This window comes from Lygodium microphyllum, chromosome 17, assembly GCF_053477565.2.
Source record: "Lygodium microphyllum isolate KBCC chromosome 17, Lygodium_microphyllum_v1.1.10, whole genome shotgun sequence".
Classification (NCBI taxonomy): Eukaryota; Viridiplantae; Streptophyta; class Polypodiopsida; order Schizaeales; family Lygodiaceae; genus Lygodium; species Lygodium microphyllum.
Window position 1 is genome coordinate 39,038,726 of NC_141151.1, and position 17,680 is coordinate 39,056,405.

Genomic DNA, 17,680 nt, shown 5'->3' on the forward strand with positions numbered 1-17,680 from the left:
ATATGCAAAATCTAGTTATGATGATGCACATAATGATGGCGACTGTTAGATGGGACAAAAGCACAACTATGGCAATGATTTGGAGCTAATGGCAATAGCAAAAGGATAACCACGATAGCTCTAGAGGGTAATGACAATAGGGTGGAACCAAATGCTCATGATAACCACCTCTAGATGATGAAGGCAACAACCAACACATGATCATGGCATTTGTTGAGGAGAGGAGGAGAATGTAACCATGTGATGGAGACTGAACGAGATAAGGATGCAAGTGATTATGAACACCATTTATTTATGGATGAGGAACCAACCAAAAGAATGAGGTTTGCTTATGGGACACTAAAGCACTTTGTGCATTAAAGTTTGAATTTTGGGGGTATTTAAATGAGCTAATGGTCTAATGTGCAATGTACTTTTTAAGCTTGACAAAGTATTTGGCTTGCTTATCTTTAAAGGAAGGGGAATCAAGCATCCAAATATGAAGCAATAAGTTTCGTATATTTAATGAGAATTAGAAGCCTTGTTTCAAGATGTCCATTTAGCCAACATATGGTAAGTTCAATGGATCGTGGGTATCCAAGTCTTCCCATCTTTGTTTCATTTGTCGCCAAAGGGCAAGTTCAACTGTTGCATTAGATTTTTGCACGATGCTCTCTTTTTGTGTGTTTTAAGTAAATTCTATTTGTATATGGATGGGACAAATGGTACTCACTATAATAAATGCAAACCATGGATGGAGTACATATGTAAGGAGCTTCATGCACTCATAGAGATAGCACAAAGGATAATCAAAGCTTGCCTCATACTTCCGATTTAAAGCTATTATGTGTGCTCCTTACTTGAACCTTTTGCCCCTTACCAAGAATTATAATGTATGAGTTGGTATAGTAGAACACCTTCACTTGCACATCTACATTTTTTTCTCATGGCTTGGGCTCATTGTTTTCCATTTAGGTGCATTTTTTTCCTTTAGGCTAGGAATAAGAGTTCCAAAGCAAGTATGGCTAAAAGTTGTTATTTTTTAGCCCCTAAATCATAATAAGCACCAAAGAATCAAAATTTTGGTATTAATTTAAGTTTTGATTGCCTAAAACTGCCATGTCAAAGAAGAGAAGTATGAATAACTACTAAAGATTGTGGAGAGACATAAGCATGTAACATGTTACCTCTCAAGTAGACTCTCTCGCCGATGTGTGAAAAGAATGTCAAAGTCTTGAAAAGAAACATTGCTTACTCTCTGTTCCTCAAAACAATGCACAAAATTTGGCAATAAAGTGGTAGTGTGTATTTTCATGGGGTACAACAATGAAAGTGAAGGGTATTGACTTTATAATCCTACTATGAAGAAAATGATTGTAAGGATTGTCAGAATTTTAACCCTCTCGTGTAGAAGGTTACAAAGTGTATCCACTTAAGCTATCGTGGTACGCTCCTTCCATTGTTCGGTAATTTCTAATCGACAGCATTTGCATGCTTCCAAATGATAGAGCTTGACTGCATGTCAGCAGGCCTTTTCATAAACTTGACTAACATGCACCATATGTGAGTGGGGGGTTTCAACCTCACAATGTCTTATCTTTAAATCCAGAGCAATCTTCTACTTCACAACCCCCAAGACATTTAACCCTCACTTAGTCCACTACCCACACATTGTAGGACCCCATTGCCATTGATTGCAATGATCCTATCCTTAGAGCCTTCCCTTATTCAGCTTTGTTCCACTAAGTAAAACCTAATGAGCTCTTCCAGATACTTGCAAATATTGGAATCCCTAGAGCTTTAAAATTTTCCAATGGGCAGAGATTGGTTGGTATGGCATTTTCTTTGGTAAAGTTTTGCCCTTCGGGCTGCAAGAGATGTTATTTAAGGGTGCTTGAGGTTGGACTGATATAAATATTCAGATTTTTCAATCTGGTCATGCTGAATTTCCGGTTCTAAATTTTGATGCTAAGGACAACTTCCTCTTTCAACCAGGCAAGGTACCTTCCCTTGTTGTCAACAATTTCCTTTTTCCAAATAGCTAAAGAAAACAATGTAACTAGAAGTGCAAAAATGTCTAAACAGCAATGCATTTAAATGTTGCAGAGCCTTCCTTTCTTCGGCATAGGCAACCTTGAGTACAAGCATCGAGTATAAGTAAACAAAAGTGTTTAGATACATAAGTAGGCAGAGTACAAAACTAGATAGACAGGCCCCTGTTCTGTCTGTGTGGTATAATTTACATAAACAAGCTTCTCCTAACAGAAGCTTGAAGCAGCTCCTCCTCTTTCTGCAAAGGTAGCCCCAAAGGTAGCCCCGCTTGTTTGGATCTCCATTGTTTTGAACTTGAAGGTGGTGTACAATCAGAGTGGCATCCCCCAATTTCGCACTCAGGCATCTGCTCCTTCATTGGACTCCTCAGATGAGTTGAAGAACTCTCCTGACATAAGCCAAAGCTCTTTATCTTAGACGGATCAAGAGAGTCATTTTCAGGCACATCCCCATCTTTGATCGGAATTTCTTTGATCGGACAATTAATTGTCCTAGTTTCGTCTGTAGAACATTCTCTTTCCATTGTTGCAACTGTAGTGTCGTCTTCAATTACTATCACTTCTATTGCACTTTCTGCTTTGACTTGTAATGCCTTACTCTCCTGACATAAGCCAAAGCTCTTGACCTTAGACGGATAGAGAGAGAGATTTTCAGGCACATACCCGTCTTTGATTGGAATTTCCTTGGTTGTACAAGTAATTGTCCTAATTTCATTTGCAGAACATTCTCTTTCCAATGGTGCAATTAAAGAGTTCCCTTCAATTACTATCACTTCTGTTGCAGTTGCTGCTTTGATGTGTGATGTCTTGTTTGTAACTATACTTTCTGCACTGATTTCTTGCCCTTCTCCTGGCCGATGCCTGAATATCTCACCACCGGTTTCAATGATACCATGCTGTACATTCCTGTTTCCAGAGCATTCCATTCGCTTCTTGGATTTGAAGAAAGTTTTTATGCTGAGCTGCCCCTCCATAGAAGATACACCATTGGCTTTATTTTTCCTCTTTTTGTTCTTCCGTCTTGCTTCCTGGTAAAGTTTCGGAACTTCAGGTTAGCAGATGAAACAGCAACGAAAGCAATTCAAGCAAAACGAGACAGTAAATCGTCTTGCCTGCTCCCGTTCAAATTCCTGGACAAGATCAGGGCAGGCTTCTGTGACCAATGTTATGTCCTCATCAGTTGTGAAGAGCAAGTGGCTGCCTATAGTTTCCGTCTGAAAGTCTTGGATCTCATCATCCATTTTTGCCTCTTGAGCAAACGAGGGAGACTTCAAGCCTAACCAATCTTCTTGATCAATGCCTAGTGTAGCCTGCTTCCATCTCAACCTGTAGAAGGGTTTGGAGAAAGAGATTTTAACACGCTGGATAGAATGAGGACTGTACAGGCCATTAATCAGTCCACTGGACTTGACGAACCCAGATGTGCTGAAAACGCTCTTGCCTGCCAGGTCCATAAGACAATAGAATGAAAGAAGAGGCAATATCTTCCGTCTCACATAAAGTTTATCCCATTTAAGCTGGTCCACCAAAAATTTCTCCAAAGCATCTAATCGTGGATGTTTCTGTGTTAAGCAATTCAAGGGATCTGTAAAAATGAACAAAGCAGGCTTTATTTTTGCTTTCCTGTCCTAGTAGACTTTACAGAAAGTATACCACACATACTTGTGGAGCAATTATGCCTGGAACTGGTAAAAATCTTGATGATCTCCTCATTTGGAAAGCCTTCTGTTTTAGCTATCTTTTGACATATTTTGAACTTCCAACCTTCTTGTTTTGTTTGCTTTTTATACCGTTCTGCCTGTGAGGACATGGGGAATTGGTTTTATAACAGCGCAAATTATATCTCTAGCCCTAGAAATTATTTGTTTAGAATCCAAATGAAGATTGCATGGATTAACTAAAACATTTGTTAAGATCTGATGCGACCGAATGTGGAAAAAAAAGGGAGGCCCACAGCAGCAGTAACAATGTGACCCCTATACAATAAACATAAAATACAAGGCCACAAGTATGGAAGAAGAATAACATCATCTGACACAACACAAATGATGTCTAAAATGATCCTCTGATGCGTTTGTACCTAACGATGCCAAACTCTGGCATGCTAAAACTGCTTCCATCAACTGACCACCCTGGATCTGCACAGAGAAATATTTATTTGTGTATTAACTCGTTCATACTAGATTGTATTTGGATGCAAATTTGTTGCTTCCTAACAGACTAAAAGAATCGAATCATTCTTGCAGCTCAATTCAATTTTCTGGAGTAAGGAACAGAATCATATGAATTAAGAAAATCTCCATGGAGAAAATTGTCGAGTGATAAAGAACAGGCAATTGTAACACTTGACATTACAGTGCAGAAGCAACCAGGTTCAGGGTCTGGAATCTGGATGCTCAATGGAACCTTAAAACACGGGCTATTGGAAGAAGTCAGAAGTCCTTTTAACTGATCAGAGTCTCCCTTCCTATTGACTAGATTAGTGGACTGTTTGATCCTGTCTCTGACACTGTCAGTGAACTTGAGACTTGTTGCTTTTGTTCAGCAGTGTGCCAGTTGTTGATTGTGGTCAGCAGGGTGCACTGTGCAGCCTCTGCAAGTTGGTGGCTCTTTATGAGCAGAATAGGCCAGCAAATGCCCAGACTATTTGTGGAGAGAGGCTGCTGAAAGCAAAAGTTGTTTCCCCCATGCCAAATACCAAAGGTCTAAGAGTCAAAGACCTTATCAAGTGTGCAGCCTTCTAAGATTAAAGGAACTTGAGTGTGCAGCCTTTGAACCGCACCATGCCAAAAGCCACATCTCAGTCAAGGAAATCATCCAACCATGAAGCCTCTGCATCAACATTTAAGCGCACTATGTCAAAGCCCACATGTTGGTCCCCATTCAAAGCATATTGGGACATGAAATCAAAGGTGGGTCTCCAGGTTCTTGAATATAAAAGGTGATCTCAATCCTCAACCCTCACATATAGGATTGCTTACGTCTCTCTTTGTTTCTGTTGGAATTCTGAACTTACCACCAGACATAACATGACTTCAACATTCATCTCCACACGTTTCAGGCATTGCTCACAACCTTTCACACACCTCAGGCGTTGTCATCACACATTATAACTCCTTTATGACTGAAGGACAGTGTCAAATTCAAAGGAAAAATGACAAAAAAGGATGCTGATTCAGAACAAGCATATTAACTTACCATTCTGCAGGATTCACATGAGCATCTGAAGTTTCGTGATTTTGGTCTGCATCTTGACCCCTCGATTATGGAGCCATTCATCATGCATTCTTCACAACAAATCTTTGAATGCGCCTTCTTAGTTCCTGGATGGCCACAGTAGGAACAATGAGGCTCCTTTTTTTGAGTACAAGTAGACCTTTTTGCCCCTTCATTTTGTTCTCCTCCTCTATTGTCACCAAGATTATCGTGCAGTCCAGTTTGTACCTCCAGATTGCCTGCTCCCCAAGCCCGCAGCCTGTTTGAAACCACCATCCTCTTCAGCAAATTCTTAATTTGTAAGACCATTTTGTAAAGGACAGAACACAGAACCTGTCTAAAATCTGATCTTTTTCTATTGTCTTTATCAGACGGACAGCATTCTGGCAACCAATTCCTTGGACCCCCTGAATGTTGTAGTCACAACCTACGAGAAGTGCCAATGCAATCAGGTGCTCTTGGTAAAGTCCCAGAGTTGATTCAATGTCTTCAACTCTATACAACTCAATGTGCGGATCCTAATGAAAAGAAAGTCATAAGTTTATACATAACCTACAACTGCAACTACTGAAAGTACAGAATTACAAGCATGCACAAGAAATATAGCACCCTTGGATCTGCCTGGAGTGTTTTGATAACCCATTTTGCACCATGAAGAAAAGCATCACTGTCTGATGTTACACATGCATGCACAAGGCCTTGTCTGTTTAGATCAGCACATAGAGCTTCTGCTTCATGTTTGGCCCTGAGTACCGGCAATCCAAGAAGTTCCAGCAATTCCTACAACCCATTCAACAAATAAAAGAAAAAAAGCTGCACTCTAATATTGTGCATAAAAACTTCAATGCCATGTTTATACTGATCAAACTTTGGATTCTCGGTCTTACCACACACTCCTGAATATTTACAGTAAAAAGGCTATTCCGTGCAGTGGAACAATCCACATCTGCAGAACTTTCAAAAGTTAATCCCGATATCCTACTGAACCTGTCAAGTCGCACTTGTCTCTTCAATACCGGTGGTTCTCCATCTGTGATGAATACAGGAATTGCTCCCGTCTGCATTAGCTCTTTTGGTTAGTAAATGCTCTCTCTCTCTCTCTCTCTCTCTCTCTCTCTCTCTCTCTAACCCCAAAAAAAACAAACAATGCTGCCACATGATTTTAATGGGGACACAACCACATCTGATACAGCAATAGACGCATCATTTCAAACACCCTTGAAAGACCCCAAGATTAAGATCACTTATACATCAAAATCTTGAGATTGAGCTATCAGCCAAAAATGTTGAATTAAGAACACTTATACACTGAAATGTTGAGATCAAGATCATCAAAATGCCAAGATTGAGCTAAACCCCAAGAATCCAAGAGGCATAAGAAAACTGTTCAATTTTATAAATGAAGCAATGGATCAAGAGATACACAAATTGGTACAAGATGAAATGAACCTAATCTGAGAAAAGTTTGTAGAGGAGATTATGTCAGAGATGGAGAAAAAGCAGGTTGAGATGTACATGAAGAAAAATGCAAAAAGAATAAGATACACAACTTGCAGAGAAGGACAAACTAATTGGGAAATTAAGCCAAATTAATTGCCTGCAAGGAGAAACTTGAACATCTTGAGAAACAAAACAAAGAACAAAATGCATCTATCACACCCAAATTGCAAAATCAAATCTAGGAACTAAAGATGGGCATTGAAAATGAAATTAAAACCATCGCTAAGGTGACAAAAAAGACAAAAAGTAGAAGAGAATATTTAAGTGGATTGATGTGGTACAAAAAAACAAAACAATGCACCAACAAGCAAGATGCAAGTAATGAATGAGACTTTGGAGGAAGCCAAAAGAATGAGTAGAGCCTTGCACCTGTCATAGTAACATAGAACGGGTTTTGGGGATGGGAACAGAAACGGGAACGGGGGCAGAAATTGCCATCCCTTGTTACCATGAGAGGGGGCTCTAACATGGGGATGGGACTCAGACAGTATGGAGATGGGATAAGATGGGGAGGGGAAGCTAGGAAATGGCCATCCCCTATTACTATGGTACCTACAAGTTAGGAGGACTCAAGAGGATGCCAAGGCACTTGGCCCAAAAGTGGGAGTTCATAGTTGCCAAGAAACATGTTTTCTACACGTAGGAAATGTATGAAGCAGGCAAGCATTTCAGAAACATAGGAAACATCTAAATTGATCTTTATGCTCAGCCCGTTTTGTAGTCAGATCAATTAATGCCTTTCACGAGTCAAATCTAATCGTTCATTATGGCCTATTAAAAGCAACCTCCTTACCCTTTGTACTATCCATGGCCAGTGTTTTTTGACACTCTTTGGTCACGACATCCACAATTGGTGCAAGAACATGCAGCTGCATTTGTGTTTGGTCCTAACTCCTATCTCTCAACTAGGCCAAATTCTTTTAGGTTGTGAATTGTGGCTGCTACTCTTCCCTACCTGAAGGCTGAACTTCACCTCGGACCTCTTTCACCTTGCGTTTATTGGCTGGCCTGCTCCTACATGTGGTAAGTCACAACTCATGAACTAATTACTCTTTCTTCTTCTCGTGTTCTTTGCCAACAGCAATTGTGTAACTATTCATGAACCATGACACGCTACCACCAGCAAAAGCAATCTAATTTCAGATGTGTGCTACAAAAACAATCGTGCCATATAATTAGTCTTTATTTTCTTCCTCACCGGAATGAAATAAGCTTGTTTGCTAAACCTGCAAACGATAGTCCATATCCCATCATTCCTTGTAGGTGTCCTAGAATAAAGTCCATTGCAATGCTCTACCAAGGCCCATCTAGAATAGGCAAGGGCTGCAATAAACCCAACATCTTTTGCCTATCATGCTTTACCTTCTGACATACAATGCATGTCCTGACAAATTGTTCTACATCATATCTAGAAGCTGGCCAATAAAGGAAATGCTCCAATGCCTTGACCGTGGCATCAATACCTCTGTGTCCTACATATGAAGGAGCATGACTTTCAGTGATAACTCTTGGCCTTGACTGCTTTGTGACACACAGTCGTCCGACGTCCATGCATCATCAAAAATCCCCATCCAACTCAATGTAATAAACCATGCTAACGGCTAAAATTTGTGGCTTACGTGACAGTGCATCAGCCACAACATTCTTTTTACCATCAATATATACAATCTGAAAATGAAACATAGAGAGAAACTATTCCCATCTCATATGCTTCTTTGACAACTTTGTCTATGTCAGAAAGTACCTTAAAGTCTAATGGTCTGTCTGCACTGTAAAATCAGTCTCCCAAAAGTAGTATTTTCACATAAACAGTACATGAATTACAACCAAAAGCTCTTTCTCATAGACCTACGAATTCTTTTCTGCATCATAGAGAATTTGGCTCTCATAAGCCACAACTCGACCATCTTGCATAAGAGCAACCCCAATGCTGTTACCACATGCATCACACTCACGAATGACGTTCTTAGATCGGGCAATACAAACACAGGATCTGAAGTCATCTTTTCCTTCAACTTTTTAAATGCTTAAATTTTCACTACTGTCCATCTAAATGGCACATCCTTCTTCTACAAAGCACATCTTTCTCATAGATCTACGAATTCTTTTCTGCATCATAGAGAATTCAACTCTCATAAGCCACAACTCGACCATCTTGCATAAGAACAACCCCAATGTTGTTACCACATGCATCACACTCACGAATGACTTTCTTAGATCGGGCAATACAAGCATAGGATCTGAAGTCATCTTTTCCTTCAACTTTTTAAATGCTTAAATTTTCACTACTGTCCATCTAAATGGCATATCCTTCTTCTACAAAGCATGCAATGGAGATGAATTTCAACAAACCCATATACAAACTTCCTAAAGTAAGAATATAAACCCAAGAAGTTGCTAATCTCATGCATGTTTCTCAAAGGTGGCCATGATCCTATTGGCTTAACCTTTGCAAGGTCCATACGAATACCATCAACCGATACAATATACCCCAAAAAGTGGATTTCATGCAAAAAAAAGATTACTTTTCTTGTCATTGATAACCAATCTATGCTCACGTAGTTCATTGAGCATAATGTCCAAGTGTCTTCTATGCCCTATCTAGTTCTTTGAATAGACAATCATGTCATCAAAGAAAGTGCCCGCAAATCCTCTATGTGGCCTAAAAATGCGATCCATCATCTGATTGAAAGTGACAGGAGCATTCACAAGCCCAAAAGGCATGACAAGAAACTCATATAGCCCAAAAGATGTTCTAAAAAATGTATTAGACACATCCTCTGATCTAATGCGAATCTGATTATATCCACTTTTTAAATATATACGACTGAATACGACTACCCCCTACAATCTATCCATAACATCATCGATCTAAGAAATTGAAAAGTAATTCTTTATCGTGATCTTGTTCAAAGCATAATAATCAATGTACATACGCCATGAACCATCTTTTTTCTACACACAAAAATGCTAGAGAACAAAAAGGAGATGAGCTAGGCTAAATCAGCTCTTTTTTCCAACAGCTCATTTACCTGACTCATAATCTCCTCCTCTTGGATTGCACGGACTCTGTAAGATAGCTTATTAGGTGGGCTACTTCCAAGGATGAGATCTATGCCATCATCTTCCAACCTTTCACACGGTGGCTACCCTGGAAGTGATTGAGAGAAGCAATCAGCATACATTTTCAAAAATGATAGGCAATTCTTCTTTAACTTAGACATATTCCCAACATTCTCACTATTATCTTTATCCTTAGTAAAAACCAAGTACACTAAAAGATGATTTTTCATTACTTCTAAAAATGGCAACTGCAAATACAAAAGGGACAAATTCATCTTTTAACTTTATATCAAGTGTGAGTGCCTTTCTCTTATACTAAATAGTGATTTTTTTGCACAAGAATCAATCAATCACAACCCTCAAATAGAGCAATGAAGAACTCTTCACAGTCCACATATCCCTATATATGCAATCGAAGCTTTCCAATGAGTGGTGTGACACGCTCTACATGGCCTTTACATGCCATTCCAACTTTTCCCATGGGTCTCGTCTCATCCTCTCTTATGCATAGACAAGCTGTCATATCGACAAAGATAAAATTGGCTCGTGCACCATTATCAAAGAAAATCAATACATGCTAATTCCTAATTTTGCCCCATGCTCTGCACAACTCAACAGCACCATCATTTCACTAACAACATTGAGCACCAATCCCCCTAACATTTTGGGCTTCTTTCCTTTAGAATCTCCCTGATTTTCTGATTTTCTGATTTTCCAGCTTGCTACCTATTGGGACAATCCCTCGCAATGTGATCCTTCTATTCACAAATAAAATATTTTTTTGCAACCATCAGTTCTCTACGTTGTGCTAATGTTTTCAAGCCCTTTCTTCGCTATTTTGGTTTATTTTCAAGCTAATTTCAGATCTGCCCCTTTTCTTAGTCTTAAACAACTTTGTATTCGGCTTCTCCCCACTTTCCAGGAAGGTTGAATCCTTCCCACGTAGCAAAGCATCTCCTGTAGCAAATGTCTCTATGAGCTGTGACATGCTAGACAAGATGGATTTAATGCAAAAATCCATGATTCCTTTGGGCAGCCCACAAACATATTTTTCCACTTGCTCATGAAAGGGTACGGGGCGATAAGAAGGAATAGACAGCAATGCATCCCAAAACTCCTCATTATATTGCTTCAAATTCTTACATTCCCTAGCATTCAAGTTATTCCAAGCTATCATGATGTCCTCCTCAAATATACTTGTCAACCAATTTGATGCAAACATTTGCTTGAATTATACTCACGTTGATGGTGCTCTACCTTGCATCAAAAGAGTGGACCACTAATGCGATGCATTCCCTTTCAAGAAAGTAGTTGCCTTTCGAATCTTCGAGGACTCGGTGAAGTTCCCCCTTGAACAGGCTCTGTATCAAACTACAGACAGAAAGTTAAAGCTTTCAGGCTATCTTGCGCACCGCTAAAGGACTCAAATTTCACTGCTTTCCATCCTCATCATAGTCATTTACTGCTGTAGTGACCGGGAGGCACGAAGATCGAGACAATAGGTATTCCTTAGTCGTGAAGAGATAGAGAGAGTGAGAGAGAGCAGAGCAGAGAGAGTGCACGATTTTAGGTACAATGACAAGTGTGTACCTTTAGGTTTTTAGATAGATATATATGTGTAAGTACAAGTGCTAAGGGTATGTTCACACCCGAGCACATTTAAAGGCACGAGGCCTTTATTTCCAACAACCTCCCACCCAAAAGACAATGTGCCTTAAGAGGAAAAAAGAATCAACTAAGTCTAGGTATGTACAAAGCTGAAATACATATATCTATCCAACTCCCATAATCTGTCGGCAATGAGCAAACCGCTTTGCTAGAAGACCCTTCGTGAGAAGGTCTGCAGGATGTGAAAGAGTGCTTGGCACTATTATATGCAAACTCTGCTATCGGTAGATACTCTTCCCAATTAGTTTGCCTTTTACTTACATATGCCCTGAGCATATCTTCAAGGATTTGGTTAACCCTTTCAGTTTGCCCAACAGTTTGCGAGTGGTCTGCCGTACTCATGCTAAGTTTAGTATCCAACTTCCTAAATACAGCACGCCAAAATTGACTATCAATTTTCTATCTCGATCAAAAACTATATTTGCCGGAAGGCCATACAATCGGTATATGTTTTCTACGAACAATCTAGCCAATTCTGGTGTTTTAACATCAATTGAAGTTGGAATAAACCTAGCCATTTTGGTTAACCTATCCACAATCACCCACACAGAGTCATGCCCCCTCTGTGTTCTGGGTAATGCAACAATAAAGTCCATAGAGATACTCTCCCATTTTCCCGAAGGAATCTCTAATGGGTGGAGAAGTCCTCCCATTTTCAATCTTTCAGCTTTAATAACCTGGCATTTCTTACATTTGACCACATAGTCAAGGATGTCCTTATTCATTCCAGGCCAATAGAATTGCCTTTTAATAAGACTATAAATCTTATTAACTCCTTGATGTCCCACACTAGGGGTATCATGACACTCAAAGAGTATCTGGTGCCTTATTTCTTCATCTTTCGGGACACATACCCTACCCTTGTAGAGTAAATAACCATTATCAATGGTAAAATTCTTTCACTTGAATCTCATTTGAGCAACCCCTGATGCTCCATTTCCTTCATGAACATCCTCAGATATTCCTTCCATCTCTATGGAGGCTCTTCCATTTGAATCCCCATTATTTATTGCTTCCTATATGTTGGAATATGCCGGATCAACCTAGCATTTCCCTTTCAAAGATTCAAGTAAATCGGAAGTGAACTAGGTCGAACTCAATTCATTTATGATTCTACTGAGTGCATCAGCCACTATATTGTACTTCCCCTTTCTATACCTTATTTCGTAGTCGAACTCTTGAAGAAGTTCGGCCCATTTGGCTTTACGCCCTTGTAGATCCGGTTGGTCACTAAGCCACTTAATGCTTTCATGATTCGACAAGATCAAAAGTTTGGCACCGTACAGATAGTGCCTCCATTTCTTCATTGCATGTATTATTGCATACAGCTCCCTCTCATAAACAAAATAATTCCGTTTTGCACGGTCTAATTTCTTGCTTTCAAAAGCAACTGCTCGACCTTCTTATAATAAGACCGTGCCTATCGCCTTATCACTAGCATCGGCTTCAACCACAAATGGTTTATTGGGATCCAGAATTAATAGTACTGCAGCTGTAGCAATAGCTACCTTAAGTTTTTGAAAACTTTCATTTTGATATGTTCCCCAATTAAAGCTCTTGCCTTTCCCTTTAAGTTGATTTGTCATTGGAACCGCTATTCTGGCATAATCTCGAATGAATCTACGATAAAATCCAGATAATCCTAGGAAGATCTGCAGCTCTTCCAGGTTCCTTGGAGATAGCCATTCAATAATTGCCCTTACTTTTTCTGGATCCATCTTGATTCCCTCTTTCGAGATAATATGCCCCAAATATTTGACCTCTTGTGCGAAGAATTCACATTTAGTTTTCTTCGCATAAAGAGAATGTATTCTTAACATTTGGAATACTAATCGTAAGTGTTCAAAATGTTCTTTTCTTAATTTACTAAAGATCAAGATATCATCCAAAAAGACTACTACAAAGTGTCCTGGATAGGACCGTAACACACTATTCATCAACTTCATAAAAGTAGCTAGTGCATTAGTGAGACCAAAAGGCATCACCAAAAAATCATAATGCCCATATCTAGTACGAAATGCTGTCTTAGGAACATCTTGTGCCTTAATTCTTACTTGGTGATAGCCTGATCTTAAGTCTATCTTTGTGAAGAATTTTGCCCCTTGTAATTGATCAAAAAGATCTTTCATTCTAGACATAGGAAATTTATTCTTCACTGTTATCTTATTAAGTGCTCTATAATCAACACAAAGTCGCATAGAACCATCTTTTTTCTTTACCAATAAAATTGGCAAAGCCCAAGGTGAATTGTTGGGTTGTATAAACCCTTTATCAAGGTAATCCTTAATTTGTCTTTCAATTTCTTGGTGTTGTGTTTCACTTAACTTATAAGGTAGTTTAGAAATAGGGTGTGTATCCCTATCTGTGTCAATTCGGTGATTTATATCATCCCTATTTGGTGGAAGGCCACTTGGTAAATCAGAAGGAAACACATCTTTAAATTCATCTAACAAACCACTTAATTCATTACTTACATTCAACTCACAAACATAAGAAAATTGTTGCTTTATATTACAGAAAGTAAAAGTGTTTTGTACAGGAAGAGACCATAACATATATACCTCACAAGCTTCCTTCTTTATCAGCTTCTGAACTTCAGTGGAACACAACAAAGGGTTATCAGATACTTCGTGTTCACCTTGAATCACAAAAGTCTTACCATCCCTTTCAAATTCCAGTGTATTATGATGATAGCTACGTTTTAAGGATGGTTCCAATCCCCATAACCACTCCCTCCCTAAAGCAATATCGGCTCTTTCCATATTCATAATTTGGAAATCAAGTTTACCTTTATATCCTTGAATCTCAATTTCCAAATTGGATACCATTGTATCCCATATTTTATTATCTTGACCTTGCATCATACAAACAACATATTGATGCCCACTCTTTTGTTGGGGAAGTTTCAATTTTTAAACAAGTGCATAATTTATGAAATTGTGGGTAGCAGAGTCATCAATCATGACTCTAACCCTCTTTCCCGCTATCAATCTATGCACTCTAACTAAATCATATGGCCCAAAGGTAGCCTGCTGCCACATAGAAGTTGACATACAACACTTGTGTTGTACATCCTTGTGCAAAACCTCTAAAGATTTATACTTTTCATGCCCCTTTAATTCTAGGGTCTGCACTACATGGATTTGTTTTTCTTTTCCCTTGCCCTTGTCCTTGTCCTTTCCTTTATCTTCCCCCTTTTTCCTTTGAGGGCAATTCCAGGCAACATGGTTAGGGGATAGGCAATTGAAACATAACCTTTCTTTTTTAGCCTTATCAAAGTCATCTTGACTTAACTTTGGCCTTACATATTGTTTCTTTTCAAAGGGTTGTTTCTTGCCCTTAAGAAATGGCATTTTCCTTTTAAATTTACCTACAAATTTTGAGGTTTCCAATTCCTTAGTCTTGGGCTCCGTATCAGTGAGACTAGTGAGTGTACCTGGACGCGTACTATCTTCATTGATTAATGCAAATTTAATTGCCTCTTCAAGCGTCTTAGGTGAACTCCTTTTCACTTCCTTTTTACAGGCCTTATCTAGTCGGCGAGAAGTAGAAAAAAACTCCTGATGACGATCAAGTCTGGCATCTATGAAATGGCATGAGTGATTCCTTCTTTCACCTCCCAACCTCGCCTAGATGAGTGCTGGCTCCTTTCTCCCCGTTTTCTCTGTCAGTCGTCCGCTTCAGGTGAGTCCTACTATTCTTAGACTCTCTTACTCTCTAGGCTCCCCTTGACCCCATTCAGGTACCCAAGGCCCCTGCACGGTCATCCCTCGCGCCTATCTCCCATAAATTACCTTATTAATGTAACACTGAGGGCTGAACCTATCTGAAGAGAAGATTTCAGCACGATGCAAGGTTGTGTTTCCAGGTTTCGAGGGCGAGCCGGAGGGCTGCACATTGGATCAAGGCTGAAGCGAGCGTGGGCGTGCGATAAAGGAGTCTAATCGGTGAATTTGTTGCAGGTTATTGCTGTTCGAAGGGGAGGAAGGCTGCGTTCAAGGCCTTCCATTGCAAATTTTATCTTTTCATCGCCTCTGGCGGGTGAAGAAGGTTTGGGCAATGGAGGAATCAATCCTAAAAGGCTGAATTTTCACAGTCAGAGGGGGCTGCTTTTTGCGTTTGTGCAAGTATTGCAAGTTAACATGTCTACAGAGACTGATTTGGAGTTCCAGGCGATCATGGACAGGAAGGTGCCTGTCCTACTGGCTCTTCCAACGGATCAAAAGCTTAATGGTGACAATTACCGCATCTGGCGGGTGATGATGATAGCCATTTTAGAGTCTTGTGATTTGGCGGAACTGGTGATGGAGGAGATTAGCAGGCCCTCAGTGAGCAATGAGTCCAAACTCTCTTCCAATGCTCGTGCGGAGTTGACCAAGACCTAGTCTCATTGGGACAAACTGAATGCCAAGATCCGATCTTTTCTGTTTTTGTCTTGCACCACAGCCGTAATAGCTCACATCGAGCACTTGACAGTGGCTCATGAGATATGGCTAGAGCTCGACCAGATATACAACCGGATGACCCTAATGAAGAGAGTTTCTTTGGAGGTGCAGATGTGGACTTGGTCCGTGAATAAGTCTTCTTCGCTTCGGGAACACATCAACAAGCTTCGACAGATTCAAATGCAGGTTGAAAATGCGGGGAAGCCTATTTCCTCCGAAGACATGGCGATCACTTTACTATCCCAGTTGCCGCCACGATTCGGTACTTTTTATTCCGCTCTTATTGCTTCAAGGCGGGAGTCGACTCTTCGGTGGAAAGAGTTGGTTCCTATGGTCTTGGACGAGAAGGAACAATTGAAGGGACAGAATGCTTCCAAATCGGAGGCATTGGTTGGTCAAGCCTCTCAGAAGAAGGGGAAGGACCAAAAGAAGGAGGACAACAAATCCAAGAAGGACAAGGAAAAGGAATCAACTTGATTTCCATGATACTTTTGCCCCCACTGCTCATATGGCGACTATTCGAGTTGTTCTTGACCTAGCTGGCCATAGGAGATGGCATGTTTATCAGTTGGATGTGAAGTCGGCCTTTCTGAATGGTGACTTGCAGGAGGAGATCTATGTTGAGCAGCCTCCTAGCTTTGGATCCTCGGATGGGAAAGTTTACAGGTTGAAGAAGGCCTTGTATGGCCTTAAGCAGGCTCCGCGTGCATGGAACGAGAAGATTGACTCGTTTCTTCAGTCGCAGTTGGAATATCGGCGCTCCAAGGCCAATCCGCAACTTTATGTGCACACTTCCGAGGTTGGTCGTGTGTTGTTCGTGTTGTATATTGATGATTTCATTTTGACAGGGAATCATGTACAGAAGGTCCAAGAGACCAAGACAGCTTTACATCAGGCATTCGAGATGACGGATTTAGGGCTTCTTCATTTCTTCTTGGGTCACGGGATTTATCAATCTCAGAGGGGGATTTTCATCTCTCAGCAGAGGTACATTCACGAGCTCTTGGTGACTTTTGAGATGGAGACTTGTCGGCCCATTACTACTCCTATGGATCCGAATTGCAAGGCCACTTCACAATCAGATTCTCCCATGCTGGATGCTTCAGGTTGGAGTGACTCGGATTGGGCTGGAGATGTGGACCACCGACGGTCTACTACATGCTACTCTTTTATCTTGGGAACAGGTGTTATCTCTTAGAGTAGCAAGAAGCAGCCCGCGATAGCCCTTTCTTCTACTGAGGTGGAGTATCGGGCTGCGTCTTTCACCACATGTGAGGTTGTGTGGCTTCGGAAATGTTAGAGGAGCTTGGCTGCCCCCAGACTCGTCCTACTCTTCTGCGGTGCGACAATGAGAGTTGCATTGCCTTGGTATAGAATCCAATATTCCATGCCCAGACGAAGCTCATTGAGATGCAGTATCACTTCGTTCGGGAGAAGCTTCTAGATGGGACCATTGATGTGCAGTACTGCAAGACGGAGGATAATCTTGCAGATTTGTTCACAAAGGCGCTTCCCTAGGCTCTTCTTCAGCAGCATTCCAGATCCCTCAGTCTTTTGACCCGTCCAAGATCTGAGAGGGGGTGTTAGCCAGTCATTTCCTGGACAATACGAACGTCAGCAAGTGCCACGTCAGCACCTGCAGTCGGACAGGTTGCTGCAATCGGACAGTTTTTACTGCAGTTGGCTGCAGCCGAGCTGCTGCAGTTATTTCCTATTTTTCGGCTATTTATAGCCGGTTTTGTGGCACACTTCAGCATT

The 17,680-nt window shown here is 40.5% G+C and overlaps 1 protein-coding gene across 5 annotated transcripts in view; it reads right to left on the reverse strand.

The window, feature by feature from the left end:
• Positions 1 to 2,041: 2,041 nt before the first annotated feature.
• The window catches only part of LOC148021799 (5'-3' exonuclease family protein), a 36,015-nt gene continuing 20,376 nt past the window's right edge, over positions 2,042 to 17,680 (reverse strand). Inside the window, exons 2-9 of one of the 5 annotated variants that reach the window (XM_087697315.1) lie at positions 6,134 to 6,304; positions 5,856 to 6,026; positions 5,580 to 5,764; positions 5,229 to 5,505; positions 3,693 to 3,828; positions 3,447 to 3,615; positions 3,143 to 3,356; positions 2,044 to 3,058 (exon numbers count right to left, since the gene is read on the reverse strand). In XM_087697315.1, the coding sequence (XP_087553441.1) occupies positions 2,219 to 3,058; positions 3,143 to 3,356; positions 3,447 to 3,615; positions 3,693 to 3,828; positions 5,229 to 5,505; positions 5,580 to 5,764; positions 5,856 to 6,026; positions 6,134 to 6,304 (2,163 nt within the window). In that variant the 3' untranslated portion in view covers positions 2,044 to 2,218. Of the gene's footprint in view, positions 3,059 to 3,142; positions 3,616 to 3,692; positions 3,829 to 5,228; positions 5,506 to 5,579; positions 5,765 to 5,855; positions 6,027 to 6,133; positions 6,305 to 9,778; positions 9,898 to 17,680 lie in introns of all 5 variants that reach the window. The other 4 variants (XM_087697318.1, XM_087697316.1, XM_087697314.1 and 1 more) reach the window with 4 other exon arrangements.